Consider the following 19,335-nt stretch of genomic DNA (forward strand, 5'->3'; position numbering starts at 1 on the left):
GTAAGATCAAGTGGGTCAGGACCGGGAGGTGGGGGAGCAGGCATGGAGGGGCAAGAAAAGAAGGGAAGTGGGTGAGAGTGAGACCAAAGCACAGCCATGGACTAACTTCTGTCCCACAGCCTGATCAACTCCAGACTTTTATTCCAAATCCGTGCCTTTCCTCTCAGGGCTTCTAAACCCAGACTTGCTGGAGAAAGGAGGGGAAATCAGCGTTTCTGACGATTATGCCACACTGACACATGCGTGCAAGCAAGCTTGCAGGGGACAGAATCAGGTGTACTCGTGTGTTTATTTCTCTTCATTAAGATGCAGAGCTTTGCCCCATTTTTAGGGAAGATAGGTAACTTTGGGGTATGCTTTCTAGCCTATGCACTTTCTATTCCTACATCCCTGGATCCCTGGAGTGCTGATGGCTCCCAAATATTCATCTGCAGCTCTCACCCTTCTCCTGAACAATAACCTCCTCTCTTTCCAACTTCCTGATTGACGACTGATTTGACCTTGCCATCCCCTCAAAATCAGCCTCCTCACACTCCCTCCCACAGATGACTCTTCCGGCCCTCCCCCATGGCCATCTAGGGTATTGCTGTCCTCCCAAATGCTCTGGATCAAGACCTCAGCACCGTCTCTCCTTCCTCCCTTTCATTCCCTTTACCAAACTCTGAAAATCCTTGGGTACTTCCTTAACAATGCCTCTTGGGTACTTGCTCCTTCTTAACTACCTTTGCTACCTGTGGATCCAGGCATTTCACCCAAAGCCTGCACTGCAGTAGGAGCTCCCCAGCAGCACTCCCTGCCTCCAGATCCGTCCCATCCAAGCTCTTCTCCACACCAAGTTTGCTTTCTTAAAGTGCTGTCTCTAATCTATCATTCCCTGTTCACAACTCTTCAGGACACCTCACTGTTCTTAGCCCTGTTTCTTCACAGTTGGCCTCGCTTTCCTGGCTTGGAAGGTCATGAGGATGTTGTAGGAAGAAGAGCTTTGGTTTTGATATCATATAGACCTGGAACCTCCGGGAAATTGCTTTAACATTTCTAGGCCTTGGTTTCCTTATCTGTAAAATGGGAATAATATCTACTTCATTGGGTGGTATGAAGGTTAAGTAGCCATATGAATCTCCCCACTATATATGTTCACTCCTTTCTTGCATTTTCTACTGGTTTTCTATACAAACCCTTTGCTATGGCCAAACTGGAAGAAAAAAAATCAAATGAAATTCCACCAAGCTTGTTTTCTTATCTGTTCCATGAAGGGTTTCGACTGAACTAAATTTCTCAGGCTCCTTCCAGGCCTGACATTCCAGTAGTCAATGTATCATAGTGGTTAAGAGCTCATTCTTGGACATTGAACTGGGTTCTAATTAGATTTTTATCAGTTAAACTTGTTGTTTGACCCTGGAAAAATGAACCTCTCAAAGGTTCCTTGCCAATGAAATGGGAATATAGTATCTATCTTTTAGGATTTTGTTGTGTTATGCGAGATAATGATTATAAAATGTGTAGTAAACAGCCTGGCAGCTAGCGCACTGTACTCTCTCAGAAGCCTTCCCCAATCCAGTTGAATTCTTAGTAAATCTTATCTGTTGACTACAATATCCCTTTGAACTCTGATGCTATTTTTTAGACCATTAAGTTGATTAAAAAAATAATTTTACAACCTTTTCCTATAAATTAACTTCACATACATCTGTGTAATCCATCATCAAACATGGAACAAAACAGGGTGCCTGGGTGGCTCAGTCGGCTAAGCCTCTGACTCTTGATCTCAGCTCAGGTCTTGCTTGATCTTAGGGTTGTGAGTTTGAGCCCTGTGTTGGGCTCCATGCTGGGCATGGAGCCCACTTTAAAAACAGGAAAGAAAAAAAAAGAATGGAACAAATCACTTTATTCTGTCTTTTCCCAGATGATCTTACCAGATTTTTCCTAAAAGCCCAAGATCAGCGAACGATTGACCAAAGATTTCTATTTCCTCTTCCCTTCCCAGGTCAATGGGATGCCACCTACGGAAATCCAAATCCTCCAGGAGAAACTACTGCACTAAACACAACAGGAACCCCAGAGTCAAGATCCATGAGAATATCTGTTACACAACTTTCCCTACCCAGTTTAGCAAAACACCTGTTTCGAGCAACAATACACAAAAGGCCACCCCCAAGATCCCTGTGTGCATCTGACTCAGTACAGAATAGGGGTCTGGATATGGGTGGAGACCAAGGCCCCAGGCCACTCCAAGTTCTATGCAGAAGAGGCAAGACCAAATGGTAACCAATTCTTGCACTGATCTTCCCCCATCCCCTCCAGGACTACTAGAATTCTTCCAGTAATCCTATGAGGAGCCAGTTTTGCCCTGAAGGATTCAGAATCCAGAAATGATCAGATGTCTTTTGGTTTGGAAAGAATGAAGGATTATGAGTCCTATGGGCACAGGGTAATGGTAATGACACACCTTATACCTGGATAGCCTGAAATTTACCAACCATCTCACCTTTGATCTTGTCAGTTGGGCAAGACAGGTACTTTCCCCATCACTGCCCACCTTTTACAGGGAGCTGAAGTGACGGTCCCATGACTGCGAGCTCTGACTCAATTCTTCAGTTAGAATGCACTGTAATGTCCACTACTCTTTCCATCAAAACAGAGCTTCCACAATGACCATCATTCTTGTACTGTCTTTATAACTTTGGTCTTCATCTAATTACTATTTGCTCTATCAGTGTCTTTACTGATATAGACTCTTAAGTACATTTATTTAGAAAGGAGTAGTTTAAAGGTGCCTGGGTGGCTCAGTCAGTTAAGCGTCTGCCTTTGGCTCAGGTCATGATCCCAGGGTGCTGGGATCGAGTCCCACATCGGGTTCTCGGCTCAGCAGGGAGCCTGCTTCTCCCTCTCCCTCTGGTGCTCTCCCTGCTTGGGCTCTCTCTCTCTCTCTGTCAAATAAATCAATAATATCTTTTAAAATAAAGAAAGGAATATTTTAATCACTATCATAAAATGGAAGATGAGAATCCCTTGCCATAAATAGAAAGTGGCCTTAAAAATAAATACAATGAAAACAAAGTGAGGTTATCAAATCCTAGTTAGAGTTCCCTCCCCTGCCCAAGGCTCAGAACCTGAGGTTCCCTCTCCCTCTGTTACAAAAAAAGGTTAACAACTGTTACAGAAGCACTAAACACTAGGACCAAAATGAAAGCTTTCTCTTCAATGTAAGGACAATGAAAGGGAGTCAAAAGGGGAATAATTTTCTCATTTCTGACTAAATATTATTTAAAGCAGTGTCTACATCCCTCCTAAAATATTCTCAAATACCAACAGTGATGCCTGACCCCCAATTTGGGGAAATTGCACCATACTATAATGAGTGCCTGGTTTTTAATCTGTTAAGAAAAGAAACTAAAACCACAACATGAGAGAGATTCCATTTGTATAGAGGAAAATGACCTCAGGCTTTTGTAAGTATGTTTCTCCTCAAGAGATAGAAAAGAATTCTGTAAAAATTTTAATCTAGTAAGGAAAGCTTGAGAACACTAGAGAGCAGGGCATCTCTTTCCGAGAGAACATTAAGAATAGGCCAAAGATATGGAGTGGAATACACTACACTCTTCAGAGAGATAGGACCTTGGGGGTCATTTAATGCAGAATCTCTTCTTCAGCCTCCCATAAATGCATATACAAACTTAGATGCACAATCATGCATGTGCACGGAGATACACACACACACACACACACACACACACACACACACACACGCACGCACACACCACATAGTCTGTTACCCATATTCCCCACAAGTGGCCATCCATCCTCCACTTGAATGTGCTTGGCCATGGGACCTCAGCTGGCAGCTCCCTCCATTGCTGACCTCAGTCCTACTGCTGAGTGAATGGCTTGTTCTCAGACTGTACCGTGCAGACTGTCATCCCCCAAAACCTCACCCTTTCCCTGGGCAGTCTGTCAGCAGGGACAGGGGCAGAGTGTGCTCCCTGACCCTTGGAATTTCATTCGAGAGCTGTGCTGGTCCATAGAACTTTCTGTGCTGATGGAAATATTCTATAATGTTTACTGTCTGATACAGAGCCAGGGGACACCTGTGACTATTGGGCATTTGATATGTGACTAGCGTGAATGAGGAGCTGAATTGCTCATTTTACTTAATTTTAGTTACATTTATATAGCTACATGTGATTGGTGGCTAGTTGCTGAAGAGCACAGCACTAGAGTATTTGATGATGAGATAACTTCTGGATGAGTACCCCTCCCAGATGGGAGAAAACAGACTTGCCCCCACTCCTTTTATCCTGCTTCACACCATCATCATTCCATCCCCAGCTCTTCAAAAGGGAAAAAAGTGGGAGGGACGAGCCCATCCCTCATTCAAAATATCCCTTTCTTCACCCCCCCTTTCCCCATATTCCTCTCTTTCCCTACATACTAAGGCTTCCCAGGAGGAACCTAGAGATTTCTCCTTAGGGAAACAAAATTGAGAAGATTTGGAACTTACTGCCAAGAAGAAGCAAGCAAACCTGCCCCTGGATCATGTATAAAGGGACAAGCAGAGTATGAATAATGGCCTTTCCACTCTTCTGCTTTGCCAAAAAAAATATGCAATTAAGGAAGTAATGTGTATTTTCTTAGATTAAGGAATTATTGTAAATTTTCTTAGATGTTGTAGCTATGTAAGAAAAGTTCCTTATTTTGGATCCCCAAAATAAGGGGCAACATGCCATGATGTATCATCAGTGTGTGGGTGTGTGGCTGGGTGCACCTACGGGTGTATGAGCACCCAAACATTAATATAGATACATATATACGGGCATATGTGTGTAGATATATACACAGATAGATAAACATATAGATTAGACAGATTAGATAGTTACATAGACCTATAGATACACTAAATAGATGAGAGCTCGATACATACATACATACACAGTTACACATATAAATAGATCATATAGATAAATACATAGATTAGATGGATTGGAAAATAGGGAGATAGGAAGATAAAGATGATAGGTAGATAGATAGACATATAGATAGAGATAGAACAAACTTTATCGTTGTTAAATATAGGGGTGGGGGTATGAATGTTTATGGGAAAAACACTAACAGGAACTACTGCTAATTTAAAAAATGTTTTTATTCCTGCCAACTAGAAGCCATTTAAGGCCAGTGTGAGTAGTGGGTGGCCACGGCTTCTCCAGCCCCTCCAAAGAGGTGCACATCAGAGGTGCAGCAGGGCAGGGCCAGGCCAGGTCCACGGGTGAGGAAGAATCCCAGGAGGGAGGGGGCAGCAGTAATGTGCTTGGGCAGGATGATATTAAGTCCTCCCCACCCCATCCCCTTTCCACTCTGGCCCTCCTCCCTCATTCCAGGCCTTGCAGGGGTGAGGAGCAGGGCCAGAGCAAGGCCTCAGGGGTACCAAGACTGGCAATGGAGGCAATGGAAGGAAGGGCAAGGGTGGCAGAGCAGGACTGAATCCAGGGAGCTCAGCTGCAGGAGGCAGGTAGCCTGTGGGGACAAAGAGAGGGTGAGTTTGGGTTTGTTGCTGTGATCCCACCCCTCAAAGTCACTGGTGGGAAGAGGGACAGACATCATATATATATGATGGATATATATACTCAAATCCCAATCCCATCCCCTTTTCCTGCTAAGGCTGTCAGTGGTACTATAGACTCCGGGGGTGCTAGTCTAGAAAGATGTGTCAAGATTCCTTGATGACCCCGACTGAAGATCTGCACCCTCTTGGGGGTCAAGGAGTAAGCCCTCCCCACACCGTGCAGGAGTGAGGCCGGGCCTGTGGATTCTTACCCCAGCAGGGCCTGAGAGACGCTTGGGGTGGGGTGTCACTGAGACTCCTGTCTGGTGCTGTCCCCCAGCACAGCTGATAGCAGGAGGGACCCAAGGATTCGAGGGCGGGCAGGACTGCTGTGGGCACACAGCAAGGTGACTGCTAGAAAAAGCAAGAGGACACCCCCCGCCCCTTGCTGTCAGAGATGGCTCCTGTTCAGCAGACCTGGGGCTCTAAGGCTGCCCCCTGCCTCCCGCTGTATCCTGTACAAGTCCAGAGGGCACCATTCACACGGTAGACTATGAGGATGGTGCTTTCTGAAGTGTGCAGTGTAGGAACCTGGAGCAGTCAGGAATTCTAGCTCAGGCCTCACTGGGAATGGGAGAAGCAGTGAGCTCTTGTCTTCCCAGTTCAGAAACTCCCCTCTCTTCCTGGATACCTGTGCAGAAGTGGTCCCTGGGGAAGCACTCGGTAGCGTCAGATCCTGGGAAGCACCTACAAGGTGAGAGCAGATCCACTCAGGAGGAATGCGTCTAGGGAGTGAGGAGGAGTGGGGAGTAGTGGGGAGGTTCTAGGAAAGGTAGCAACTTCTGGCAGGGATGGGAAGAGATGGATGCTACCACCCTAAACAGCCTCCTCCCCAAGGCAGAGCCTTGGGAGACTGGGGAAGAAGGATTAAATCTCAAGGATGGTAAACTGGGGACCGTGCAGACCTGAAGAACAGAGACTCTGAATGCCGAGTATCTAACACAGGGCCCGGCACACGGAAGATGCCGAGTAAATGTGTAGTGGATGGATGGATGGATGGATGGATGGATGGGTGGATGGGTGGATAGATGGATAGGTGAGTGGATGGATGGATGGATGGATGAATGCAATGCATGCATGGATGCATGGAAGGATGGGTGGGTAGGTGAGTGGATGGATGGAAGCATGGATGTGCAGAGAAATCACCTGGAATCTGCATTTCCCACTTGAGCTTCTCTTGTCGGCGCCATTTGGCTCTTCGGTTGGAAAACCAGACCTGAGGGAGGGCAGAAACAGCACAGCTGGCTGTGCTCTCCACTCCCCGGCACCTACTGCTCTCACCACATGTTCCTGGTCTGGACCCAGACTTCCTCAGACCTGATGGCCTCCCTCCCTGCTTTGGCCTTTGTTCTCTGTCCCCTTCCCCACCTCAAAGGTTTGGGGTGGGGAAGAGAGGAGAGCAATCAGCAGGAGAACAAGGAGGGTCTTGTGTCTGATCTCTGCTACAAACAAATCTGTTTCCACCTTCTCGCCCCCTTCCCCACCTCACCAGAACCCAAGGCCTTCTCAGCACAGACTCTTTCTTCCTGTAGTCTGTGCACGCTGTGGCGCAGAGCTCACTCACCCTCACTGTGTCCTCCGGCAGAGAGGTGGCGGCAGCCAGCTTTCCCCGGGCCGCTGAATCAGGATACTGCCCACGCTGGAACTCTGCCGAGATCGAGGCTCGCATAGTGAGGGCATAGCAGGGAGAGAAGCAAGGCCTGGGTCTCCCCCTCAGGCTCCACTTCCACCTGCTCCAACCCTAAACTACCCTCCTCCCCAAGGCAGGGCCACCCACAGCCGCCACCTGTCAACTGCGGCATTGCCTCCCTGTGTCACACCAAGCACCCTCGAGCCCACTGTCTGCCCCAGCCCTGGCACCTTTCTCCAGCGCCTCGGCTTGGCCCGGGGAGAAGATAGTCCGATTCCGGTGGCCAGTCCCTGGGTGGGGACCCCGGGGAGCCTCAGAGCCACTATGGGGAGGGTGAGGGACTGGAGCCAAAACAGCTGTAAAGGGGGACAAATGCTTGTGGTGGTTTGTGATAGTGATTCTTCTCCTCAGATGGGGTTCCCAAGGCCCCGGGGCTATGGACAGGGGATGGCATGGGTACAAGAGCAGAGCTGTGCTCGTAGGACATTCACAGCTCCTTGGAGGTTACTTCAGGGACACTGAGCGAGAGGCACAGCCAGTGCCATGGTCGGGTGCATGCTTAGTGTTTGGGGAAACAGCCGCAAGGTTGGTCCGGGTTTGCACGATCCCACAGAACATGAAGGGTGTTCTGAGAAGCTGTGCACGAGGAAGAGGGAGGGTGTAGAAGGTCCAGTCCTTCCTCCTCCGTGGCAGATCCTGTGAACCTGAGGGCCAAGGGACCCGAGTGCCATTCCAGGACCTGCCAACAACTAGCTGGCAACCTTGGGTAAGTCACTTCCCTTCTCTGAGCTTCAATTTTCTTCTACCAGGAGAGAATACTCCCTGCCAGGCCCTCCTTATTGTCTTTCTGTGACGGTGATCCAGGAAAGAACAAGAAGGGGCTTTGCAAACTGTAAAATGCTGATGTTTGCTCCGAGCGTCCCTGGGGGCAGCTCCAAGACCCACCTGGAGACCTGAGCTGTGCCCAGGGCAGTGTCTGGTCCTCCTGGAGCGCCCGCAGGATGCGGTTGATGGAGGAGACCTGGGGGAGTCGGGGTGTTGAGTGGGGAGAGGGTGTGCAGACCCAGGGTCGCATCCTGAATCCTTACCCCAATATCCTTTCTCTCCTCTCTCTGGGCCCCCACATTATTCCTAGGGCAGGCTCCTCTCTTCCCAAGCTTTCTTCTCTCTTGTCCCACGACCCCACTTTTCAGAAGAGAGCCCCTCGGCCCAGCCTCCCCAGCCTGGGATGGCCCCACTGCCACGTAAGAGGGGGTCTTCTCCCCAGATGGCCGGTTTGCCAGCCCTGCAGGGAGGGGAGAGCACTTACACTGGGAGTCTTGTCCTGCGTGCAGAGCCCTTCGGCACAGAGCTGGTGTTGGATCTCCCAGGCAAAGAGGGCCGGGCACTCACCCTTCAGCTGGGCAATTCGAGCCACCACAGGGGGTGTGGCCAGACGCGGCTTGCTTCCCCCAATCCCCTTGGGCTCCAAGACACCTGTGCGGTAGTAACGTGCTAGGATCTTGCTCACACAGCCATTAGATACCTGGGTCAGGTGAGAAGCAGGGACAGATGATGGCATGATTGCCAGAGGGTGAGTGTCCCTAGGGCAGAAGGAGGCTACGAGGCAAAGTGAGACTTACTGGCCCAGGCTGCAGAGTTGAGCATTCAGCCTCACCCTTGGGAGCCTGAAGATCCCCACCCCGGACCCCAAGAGGATCTCCCATGAAGTAGCGCAAGCCCCCAAAGCACTCAGAGTCTGCAACAGCCTCAGACTTGCCTTAAAGAGGGTGCCGTGTCCCTGCTTCTTGTCCCCATCCCTGGGTAAACCGTACTACCTTCAGGCTCCGGGAGATGTCGCAGGGCCGCATCCCGCTGACTGCCAGCCGCACAATCTGCTGCCGGGTGTCCAGGGGCAGGGGCCGGCCATTCACAAAAAGCCCCCCCAGCTGATTCACACTGCTGATCCCTGGGCATGAGAAGGAGGCATCCACACATCTCCCCTCTCCCCAGCCCACCTGCGGCACGGAGGACCCTCTTGGGGAGGATTCCTCAGGCTGCTCCGGTCTGGCTTCCCACCACAGAGAAAGTCCTCACCCCCAGGGCCCCCCAGCTCCCACTGTCTTTGGGAGGTGGTTCACGGGGAGTCTTTGCTTTGAGGCCATTGGCGCTGACCCCCGTGATCTAAGGGAAGCAGGTGGAGCAGGGAGGGAGGAAGTGCCTGGATGAAGCTCCCCCAGAACACCAGCCAAGGGCATGGAAACTGGTGGAGTTTCCTCCCCTGGAGGGAGGCAGGGACCTGAGATATTCCCTCCCCGCTTACACCAGCCTGTTCTTCCCACTTCTCCCAGGCGTCTTACCATCCTGTGGCATGTTCTAGGCCAATGCTCTTCACAGAAGGGCAGGAACTGGGAAGACTGGGGAGAGGGATTCCTCCTAGGAGCTCCTTCTTTGGTCTTGGGGCTGGATCTGCAACGACCAAGGTTATTTGGGTGAAGCCTCTTGCTCAGAATGGTTTTGGGTTGTAATGTTTTGTGATAGAGGGTCAGGTTTCTAAAATTTGCCAGCAGGTTGGGTGAGAAAATTCAAATTCTCTCTACTTATACCCTTCAGTGATGAACTAACATATCACAGGGCCAGTGGAGGACTGGGTCTTCCTGGATGTCCTGATAAGGGCTTGGTGGGTGGGTAGGCTCTCATTTCTCACACTTTTCATTGTAAGAGGTCAGGGAAGTAGAAAAGGATTATGCATCCAAATGCTCAGGCTTTCCCTTTTGCAAATGGACCACTGTTATCTCTGACCCCTCAGAGCCTTCTCAGCCCTGGGTGATGTGCTTGGGCTTCCTAAGTTCAGATTCAATAGGGTCAAAACCCAAAACTTAGAATATTCTGCCCAGCCAGAAGAGGGCATCGGTGACCAAAGATCCCATTTGCCCTGGTCTGAGGCTAGAGACCAGGTTCAAGACTGCCTTCACTACCAGGCAGCTCCTAAGCTTAGTTTCTCCAGACCACCAACTAGAAAACTTCCCTCAGAGCACTTCAGGGAGGGTCTTGCTCCTGATTTTTTTTTTTTTTTATACTGTCCAGGAAGCTCTGGGGAAACATGGGGGCTCAGCTCCAGTCTTGGGCATTGAGGCTCTGGTCCCACCCACTGGAAGTTAAGCATGAACAAGCATCAAGTCTAGGCTTCTCTTAGAAGATACATCTCTTGGTATCTTCTAACCTGCTGGGGTTGTTGGTTCCTATTAACTCTGGAGAGTTCTAGATTTTGCAGTGAAGCAGCTTCGTTCTCAGAGACCAACTGCCTGGGACCAGACACTCGCTCATTGAACTAACACTTACGAAAGGCATGTTGAAAAAAGAGAGTGAGGAGCAGAAGAGAGCTGCGGAGCACCTGGGTGGATCAGTTGTTTAAGCGTCTGCCTTCGGCTCAGGTCATGATCCCAGGGTCCTGGGATCGAGCCCCACATCAGGGTCCTGGGATCGAGCCCCACATCGGGCTCCAAGAAGAGAGCTGTGTGCTGACTGATACAGAATACCTTGTGAGCACAAGAGAGTCTCTGAGCAGCAAAGGATGCAGATCCTGGGCCACTGTGCCTTTCCTGCTTTCATCAACAAATAACAGGAGTAGAAATCACCTCGTTTCTTGCCTGGAACTCTGGCAGGGCTGGAGGTCACCCCAGAAAACAGCTCATGCACAGAACGTTCCTGCAGTAACTATGCCATCCTGGCTCAGCTCATTAATCCGCAATTATTTGCTGAATAAAGTATTAATCATCAGCACATTGCTGGTTGTTCAGGATGAAGTGAGTGAAAATAAAAAGAATAAGGTGTTTGCCCTCCCAAGAGATTATAGCACAGCTGGGAAGAGGAGACGAGCACTGGAGAAACAAGGAACTCCCAGAGTATGGAATCCAGAGCTGCTTTTAACTCAGTGGCTGAATTGGCTTATACTCACTCCTGTCCAGGGAGGTAGAGACACATTCCCCTTCAAGCTCTCATCTTTCCAGAGAGCCAGGAAAGAAGGCAGAGATCTTTCCAAAAAGAAAGTTGAGGCACAGATTGGGGTTCCCACAAATCAGGGGCCACCCAGGGAGTAAAACTCAGGGAGGGTTAGAAGCCAGTCCCTCACCAGAAGCCAAAATTTCCAGCTCCTAATCCTGGGGCTCTTTCTCTGCCCCCACCCCTGCTTCATGTTTGTGTAATTGCCACCAAAACAATGGGGAGAGAAGAGCCAAGCTGGGAACAGAAAGGGCTCTGCCAGGGCAGGGGGATGGGGGCTCAGGGTATCAGCCAAACCTTTGCTATGACTGAGTGTGCCCTCTAAGTGACCAGAACTCAGAGGAGCAGTGGGGACTCGGGTTCAACATCCAAACCCAAATCATCTCCAAATGTAAAATTCACCAACAGAAACCCCATTCCCAACAGCCACCCCACTCCTTCCCAACATTCATAATAACTTGTCTGATAAAAGAGCTGGTGCTCCCAAGACAGGAAAGCAGGGTAGGGAGTTGGAGGGGAAGGAGGGCGCTAGGCTGCAAAGACAGAGGAGGAGGGAAGTTGGCTTGGCCACACAAAGACATGGAGACGGCTTGGGAGGCAGAGCAGACAATGAGCCTGCAGGTGAGCTACCTGTGTGGAGGCAATGAAGTGGGAGCTTCAGTGGGAGGGTCTCAGTCTCCTAGGCTGGGCTCCTGAGACCCCTGCAGGCTCCAGGGCTGATGCTGGTCTGGTCCTAGTAACAGCCTCCACTCTGCTCCTGCTTCAGTCCTGCCAGGGGGTCCAGAGCTACAGAGAGCCCGTGCTCAGGAGAAGAGGGCAGCCTTCTGGGAGCAGGCAGTGATGTCACAGGCCATGAGCAGAGGAGAGAGGAGGAGGGAGGTGTGCACGGGGCTGACTGACACTGGCCCTGAGGCAGAGCAAGCCACAGCCAGTGACCCATTCTGCCCTTCCATGGGCAGTCCTCAGAGCCTACCTGGTGTCCACCTGCCACCCTAAGGCAGGTATAGAGCCATCTCTCATGCAGGCCCCCTGGACCCCAAGCGCACCCACTCAGGGGCAGGACCTCAGACAGCTGCCCCCAGCCAGTGCACATGCCAGGGTTTTGGGGTCAACTCCTGGGTCTTGTGTGTATTACAATAAAAGATAAATGGGTATATAGACTCATACCTAATACTGGCCAAGTTGGTTCCTAAATCTCTGAGAGGATGATGGTCCATGTAGAAAAGCACATGTCACACCTCCAGCTCTCTCCACAGAGCGTCTTCACCAATTCTCCAAGTGGCTCCTTGACTGAGGTGACACCAAGGATGAATTTTTGCCTAGAAATAGGTGCACTGCGGCAACAGTGGTGGTGGTAATGAGCCTCTAAGGGTAGTGAGGATGCCAGTGGGGTGTTTATGAGGAGGTGTGCAGATTGGTTGTCGTTCTTCCATCTCCAATGTTATCAGGTTCCATTGCACTAGGGATTTGGGGCTTTTGAACTCTATGTTATGAATGACGCTCCTGTGCCCACAAAGGGCACCGCAGGTTATCTGGATCATTGTTGGGGTGGGGAAACCAGGAGCTGGCTAGGTGGTTCTTGTGGAATGGGGTGCGGAAAGTGAAACATAGCCCTAGCGATGGAAGCTTTGTTACCACCATGGTCTTGGGCAGATCCTTCATGAAGAATCCAACATCAAAGTCCTTTGGGCCCATTTCATACCTTGGATTCTGTGAAACGCTCTCAGAAGTCAGGCTGAAAGTAAGCAGGGTGTAGGGCAATAAGACTAGACCCGGAGGGTGAAAGAATGGATTTCACTGGTAAATGCTTTGGTTTGGGGGGCATTGGGGGTGTGTGTTGTACATTCAGCTTGATCCTAGGGTTGAGAACTCCTGTTCTCAAAGCAGGGCCAAATGTATCACAGAAATGGGTGTTCTATCTTACCCCCACATATACTCCCCTCCTATTCTAGCCTCCTCCAGCTTCCTCAGGCTGGGCTAGAGCCCCGGGCCATGAGGGGAGACCGTAGCGCTGGCTTCAGCACCATGGGGAGGACAGCACATCCACTAGTACCTACAGAGCCCATTCAATCCCTGGGCATGTGGGACTGCTGTTCGTTCTACTCGGCCATGCCTGGGTGACAGAGGGTCCCATGGAAGTCCTGTGGTAGCCCTGCTCTTAGTCCTCCTTTCCTGCCTCGTCCCTCCCCCCCACATCTGCCCCTGCATCTGGGGGCGCAAGGCTCCATGTCCTGACCTGTTATTCCCATAGACAGCTGCATGAGGGGTGGAGAGAGGGGTGTCAGGGGGAGAAGGGACAAGCCCTGGCAGATGGTGGTGGCAGCGATTTCCCCCATAAACTACCCTCTCCCCCCGCCTTTACAACGCGCTCTTGGGTCTGAACAAACAGAGGCTTTCGACCTAGAGTTGATGGGGGGAGGGAAAAGAGAGGAAGGGCCCTGGCAGGGGGGCCTGGCCAGCCCAAAGGCTCAGCCACTCAGCCCTCTGCCCAGCGCACCAGACTGTTTGAGGAGCAAATATCTGCCCTCACTGTCTGACTCTCTCAACCTCCCCCACCAGGTTTGGGGCTAATTGTCCCTCATTAGCTGGGCCCAGGCTGCCACCAGCCCCCGCCATCTGCTCGAAATTATACATTAACTCAGAGGTCTTGCCACCCGCCAGCCAGGCTGCGCGCCCCTCTCCAGGCTGCCCATGGCCATTCCAGTCTCTCCCTCACCCTGATGCAGAGCCCTGACCACTGGCTTCTTCTGCCCTCAGGAACTCCTAGTATAAAGTCGGGTGGCTGTGGGAAAAGATCTGTCCTCAGGAGAGGTGGCTGGAATTCCCCTGCCCTCCTCAAGGGGCCAGAAGACAAGACAGGCGTGTGCGTAAAGCTGGAGAGGGCAGGGCGCAGCCAGTGCAGGGACCCGGCGGGCGGCGGCAGCGGCTGCGGCGGCGGGAGCTTTGGTCTGACACCTCACCTGGGGTTTCTGGTGCTCACTGGGGGAGGTGACACCAGTTCTAAGCTGTTTCCACCCCTCCCTTTGGCATCTGTTAGTAGGCTGTGGGATTCTGTCTCCCACCTTCCCTCTCTCCAGCAAGCACCATCTCAGGCCAGCCGTCAGCTCTCCAGAGCGCACGGCCATGCGCCACCTCTCCAAAACCACTCTCTGGCAGCGCGTGCCTCCCTGTTGAAAGTCATAGTAGTTTCCTTGCTACAGAAGCATGGGAAATCTTCAAGTTCCCTGGATATTCCTAAACTGGACGTTGAAGTTGCAACCCCTCCCGACCCCCAAGCTTTATGTAGTCATCCTGCTCTCCCCACCCAGACCCAGCTCTAACATCTGCAAATCCCTGCACTTCTGGCTCAGTTTCTAGAATGCTGGCTATCCAGCTCCCTCCCTCTGAATGTCAGGGAGGCAGTGAAGAGCACGTCCTCCCTACTGTGGCTTTGAACTGGGGCATAGAAAATGCCTCCTTTTCCTCTCTTTTTTTACCAAGAGCCCCTAGCCTCTGAGCTCAACCCTTCCCCGTGTTTCTCTCAGGACTGGGCTTTGCGGGGTAGGGTGGTGAGTGTGCACTTCCCTAGAGAGAGCTGGGGAGTTCAGGGATTAAAGCCCAGCACCCAGGAAGGCCAGGCAAGGAAACCCATGGGGATATGAAGGGCAGGCTAGGAAGAGCCCAGCCCAGAGCTGCTAGGACCAGCACTGTGCGCCTCAGACTATAGCCGATCAGGCGGTCAGATGACGCTTGGCGCACCACCTGTGGAGAGTGTGTCCTTGGGTCCGCATGCGCACCAGCCCTGCCAGTGTGGGGAAGTTGCTGCGTCCTGGCTGGGGTTTTCACTCCCACCCAGTAACCTGAAATTCAATCTGTTCCCTGGAGACTGCCAGCTCTGTGCTCCCCAACGCTTCCCTCTCCCTCCCCTCCCCCACCGTGCTTGCGGTAGAGGATCTGGGAAGGCAGATAGCAGTCCATTTTTTAAATACACTTGAATAAACTTTATTTTTTAGGACAGTCTTGGAGTTACAGAGAACTTTCAAAGATAATACAGAGTTCTCATGCACCCTACATCCAGTTTCCCTTATTATTAACATCTTACATCAGTATTGTATATTTGTTGTAATTAATAAACCAGTATTGATACATTATTATTAGCTAAAATCCATTCTTTATTCAGATTTCCACAGGTTTTCCCTAATGTCCTTTCTGTTCCAGGACCCCATCCGGGACACCACTTTACGTTTGGTCACCACGTCTCCTTAGGCTCGTCTTGGCTGGGACAGTTTCTCAGACTCTCTTGTTTTTGATAATTTTGAAAATGTTTAGGAGTCAGGTATTTCGGAGAGCATCCTTCAGTTAGGATTCGTCTGAGATTTTTCTCATGATTCGACTGGGGTTAGGAGTTTTGAGGGAGAAGACCAAAAAAGGTAAGTGCCATTCCCATCACATCGTGTTAAGGGTACCTGCTGTCAAATGACTTAGTTCTGTTGATGTTGACCTTGATCACCTGGCTGAGGTAGTGTCTGTCAGGTGTCTCCACTGAAGTTATTCCTGCGCCTCCTTCCCATGCAGCGCTTTTCTGAAGGAAGTCCTTATGCACAGCTCACGCTTAAGGAGTGGGGACTCGTGCTTTCGGCTTGAGGGTGGACTACCTACATAAATCATTTGGATTTCTTCTGCCCAGATTTCTCTCTTCTCTCTCATTCATTTATTCAATGATTTCTTTATATCAATATGGATTTGCGAATAATTATTTTATTCTTTGAATTATAATCCAATATACTACTTTACGCTCAAATTGTTCTAACTTTGGCCATTGGGAGCTCTTTCAAGTTTGACTCCCGTGTCCCTTTGGCATAGCCCTATTATTGTGGAGTTTGGTTTTTATCCTGTGTGTGTGTGTGTGTGTGTGTGTCTCCTTATTTTTTGGCCCTGCAAAAAGGGCTTATCTTGTATATTTCCTGCCCCGGTCCTAGAATCAGCATTTCTCCAAGGAGCCTGGTACCTTTTGTTGGAGGATGGTATGAGAAATGAGGGTCTGGGTGCTACTAGGGGTACCAGTGTGTGCAGGTTCTCTCAGCTGACAGAGCAGAGAAATAGATGTGTGTGGACTAACCTGTGTCTACAGACTTATCTATGAACGGTTCTATATGTAACCATTTGAATCTATATTAAACTAAACATGATGTCTCCAACTCTAATCCATTATTACACAAATCGTCCCCTCCTAGTTTCTGTGAACTCTGTATAATATTTATGTACAATTTATTTTGTTAGTCTCACAGATTCCACTCATTTCCAAAGTTACTTAAATCAGCACCCTTTCCCCTGACTCCCTTCACTGAAGCTGTTGCATATGTTTGTAATACAGTTAGGTTATTTTGTCATATCCTGCCTTTCATCTTAGAAGCCCCTGACCTCTGCATCAGTTGTTTAAAATTTTCATACACTAAGGTTCACTTTTTGTGCTATGAAGTCCTATAGCATTTGATAAATGCATACTGTTATATATCCACAAGTACAGTTATTATACAGAATGGTTTCACCACCCTAAGAAATCCCCAGTGCTTCCCTATTCAACCTTCCTCCCTGCCCCCAAACCCCTGACAACCACTGATCTTTTTACTATCACTACAGTTTTGCCTTTTCTAGAATGCCACATAATGGAGCCCTGCACTAGGTAGCCTTTTCAGACTGGCTTCTTTCAATTACTAATATGCATTTAAGTCTCCTCTGTCTTTTTACCACTTGAGAGCTTCTTTCTTTTTAGTGCTGAATAGTATTCCATTGTCTGGATGTACCACACTTTCTTTATCTGCTCACAGCTTGGTTGCTTCCAAGTTTTGGCAACTATGAAGCTGCTACAAACATCCATGTGTAAGTTTTTGTGTGGACATAAGGATTCAGCTCCTTTGGGTAAATAACAAGGAGCACAATTGCTGGATCATATAGTAAGGATAGTTTTGTAAGAAACTGCCAAACTGTCTTCCAAAGCGGCCGTACCCTTTCGCGTTCCCACAACAGTGTATGAGGTATTTGTTGCTCCGCATCCTTGCTAGCGGTTGGTGGTGTCAGTGTTCCAGATTTTGGCAATTCTGTTTAGCGGTTATCTCCTTGTTGTTTCAATTTGCATTTCCCTGATGACATATGATGTAGGTTATCTTGTCATGTGCTTATTTGCCATCTGTGTATCCTTTCTTGGTGACATGTCTGTTGAGGTCTTTGGCCCGTTCTTTAATCAGATTGTTTGTTTTCTTTTTTTAAGATTTTATTTATTTATTTTGACAGAGAGAGACACAGGGAGAGAGGGAACACAAGCAGGGGGAGTGGGGGAGGGAGAAGCAGGCTTCCCGCTGAGCAGGGAGCCCGATGCGGGGCTCGATCCCAGGACCCTGGGATCATGACCTGAGCCGAAGGCAGACGCTTAACGATTGAGCCACCCAGCCGCCCCCCCCCTTTTTTTAAAAGGTCAGAGGGAGAAGCAGGCTCCCGGCTGAGCTGGGAGTCCGATGTGGGACTTGATCCTAGGACTCCGGGACCATGACCCGAGCCGAAGGTAGTCGCCCAACAAACTGAGCCACCCAGGCGCCCCAGATTGTTTGTTTTCTTATTGTTGATTTTTAAGAGTTCTTTGTTTATTTTGGATAATAGTCCTTTATCAGACTCCCCACGGAGCAGGGAGCCTGATACAGGCTGATCCCAGGACCCCCTCCATCTGAAGGCAGATGCTCAACCAACTGGGCCACCCAGGCGCCCCTATAATTCTTTTTATACATTGTTGGATTCAATTTGCTGATATTTTGTTGAGGATTTTTTTCATCTGTGTTAATGAGACATATTGGTCTTTGGTTTTCCTTTCTCATAATTTCTTTATCTCCTTTATCTCCTTTATCTCCTTCTTTATCTCCTTTATCTGCTATCTACCCTAATGCCTTAGGGTAATTAATGTTGGTCTCATACAATGGGTTAGGAAGGGTTCCCTCAGATAACCAGCTTTGAGAGTGAGGGCAAGGTTCTTCAAGCAGGTGGAACTCAGGCTGAGAGACACACAAAGCTCATCTCCTGTAACAGCATCCAGGATGGTATGACTCAGTATTTAACAGCAGGACCTTTAAAACCACCAAACCTAAATTCCTATCCCGTCTCTGCCATGCTATCTACATGATCGTGGGCCAGTTAACTATTAATTTAACAAATTATTACTGAACACCTACTGTATGCCAGGCCCTGGGATAGCAGCAGTGAATAGGCAGAGAAAGACCAATACCATATGATTTCACTCTATGTGGAATTTAAGAAACACAACAAATGAAGAAGGGGAAAAAAGTAAATGAGAGAGAGAGAGAGAGAGAAGTCAAGAAACAGACTCCTAACTACAGAGAACAAACTGATGGTTATGGGGGGAGAAGGGTTGGGTGAAATAGGTAATGGGTTTTAGGCAGACACTTAACCAACTGAGCCACCCAGGCGTCCCACATCTTAAAACTTTCTATGCTTCAGTTTTCCACATCTATAAAATGGAACTATAGCAGTAGTCATAGGACTGTTGTATTACATAAGTTAATACACATAAAGAACATTCTATACAACTATTATATTATTATTGTTATTACTGCTCTTACTACTCCTGTTACGTGCCAATGGATAATCCCATTATCTATTGACCGAGTTCAGTAGTTACAGTCTAGATTTCTAGCCCTACCCTTGCTGTCCGTACTCAGCAATCCTGTCATTTCTGCCTCTATGCTTCTTCAGCTGACCCTCCTGATCTCTGGGTTCATTAAGCCTATTATATGATATTCCTTCTCTGACCTAGGGTTACCTTACCTGGGAGATAGTTGGGTGGCTATCTTTCTGCTGCTTTTGAAATATAGTAAAAGTTTTTCATTTTTGGAAGAGTGAGATGAGGAACAAAAGTCATCAATGATCCAAGGTCTTTGCCTATATGTTTTCTGAAGGTTGTGGGGCCTTGGCCAGGCCTAGGACAGAGTGAGAGGGGACTGTGTTAATTTAAGCTAGCCATGACTGAAACTAGATCTGTAACAGGTCCTACATAAGAAAGCTCAGTGTGCCAATTATGGGTAACTTTCCACTGCTTAGCAAGACCCAAAGGCAATGGGGAAGAAAACTCCCTCCTTAAGGATAA

At 49.2% G+C, this 19,335-nt stretch overlaps 1 protein-coding gene across 1 annotated transcript; it reads right to left on the minus strand.

Moving 5' to 3' along the window:
- Positions 1–5,080: 5,080 nt before the first annotated feature.
- PAX4 (paired box 4) lies at positions 5,081–9,578 on the minus strand. Its single transcript, XM_078059830.1, is given in 12 exon segments — positions 5,081–5,435; positions 5,437–5,493; positions 5,495–5,508; positions 5,809–5,950; positions 6,228–6,283; positions 6,743–6,812; positions 7,161–7,243; positions 7,457–7,582; positions 8,172–8,247; positions 8,536–8,751; positions 9,044–9,174; positions 9,566–9,578. Coding segments are annotated over 12 exon segments (1,056 nt in total). The 3' UTR covers positions 5,081–5,363.
- Between the last annotated feature and the right edge of the window lie 9,757 nt (positions 9,579–19,335).

Source organism: Halichoerus grypus, chromosome 12 (assembly GCF_964656455.1).
Source record: "Halichoerus grypus chromosome 12, mHalGry1.hap1.1, whole genome shotgun sequence".
NCBI classification, from domain to species: domain Eukaryota; kingdom Metazoa; phylum Chordata; class Mammalia; order Carnivora; family Phocidae; genus Halichoerus; species Halichoerus grypus.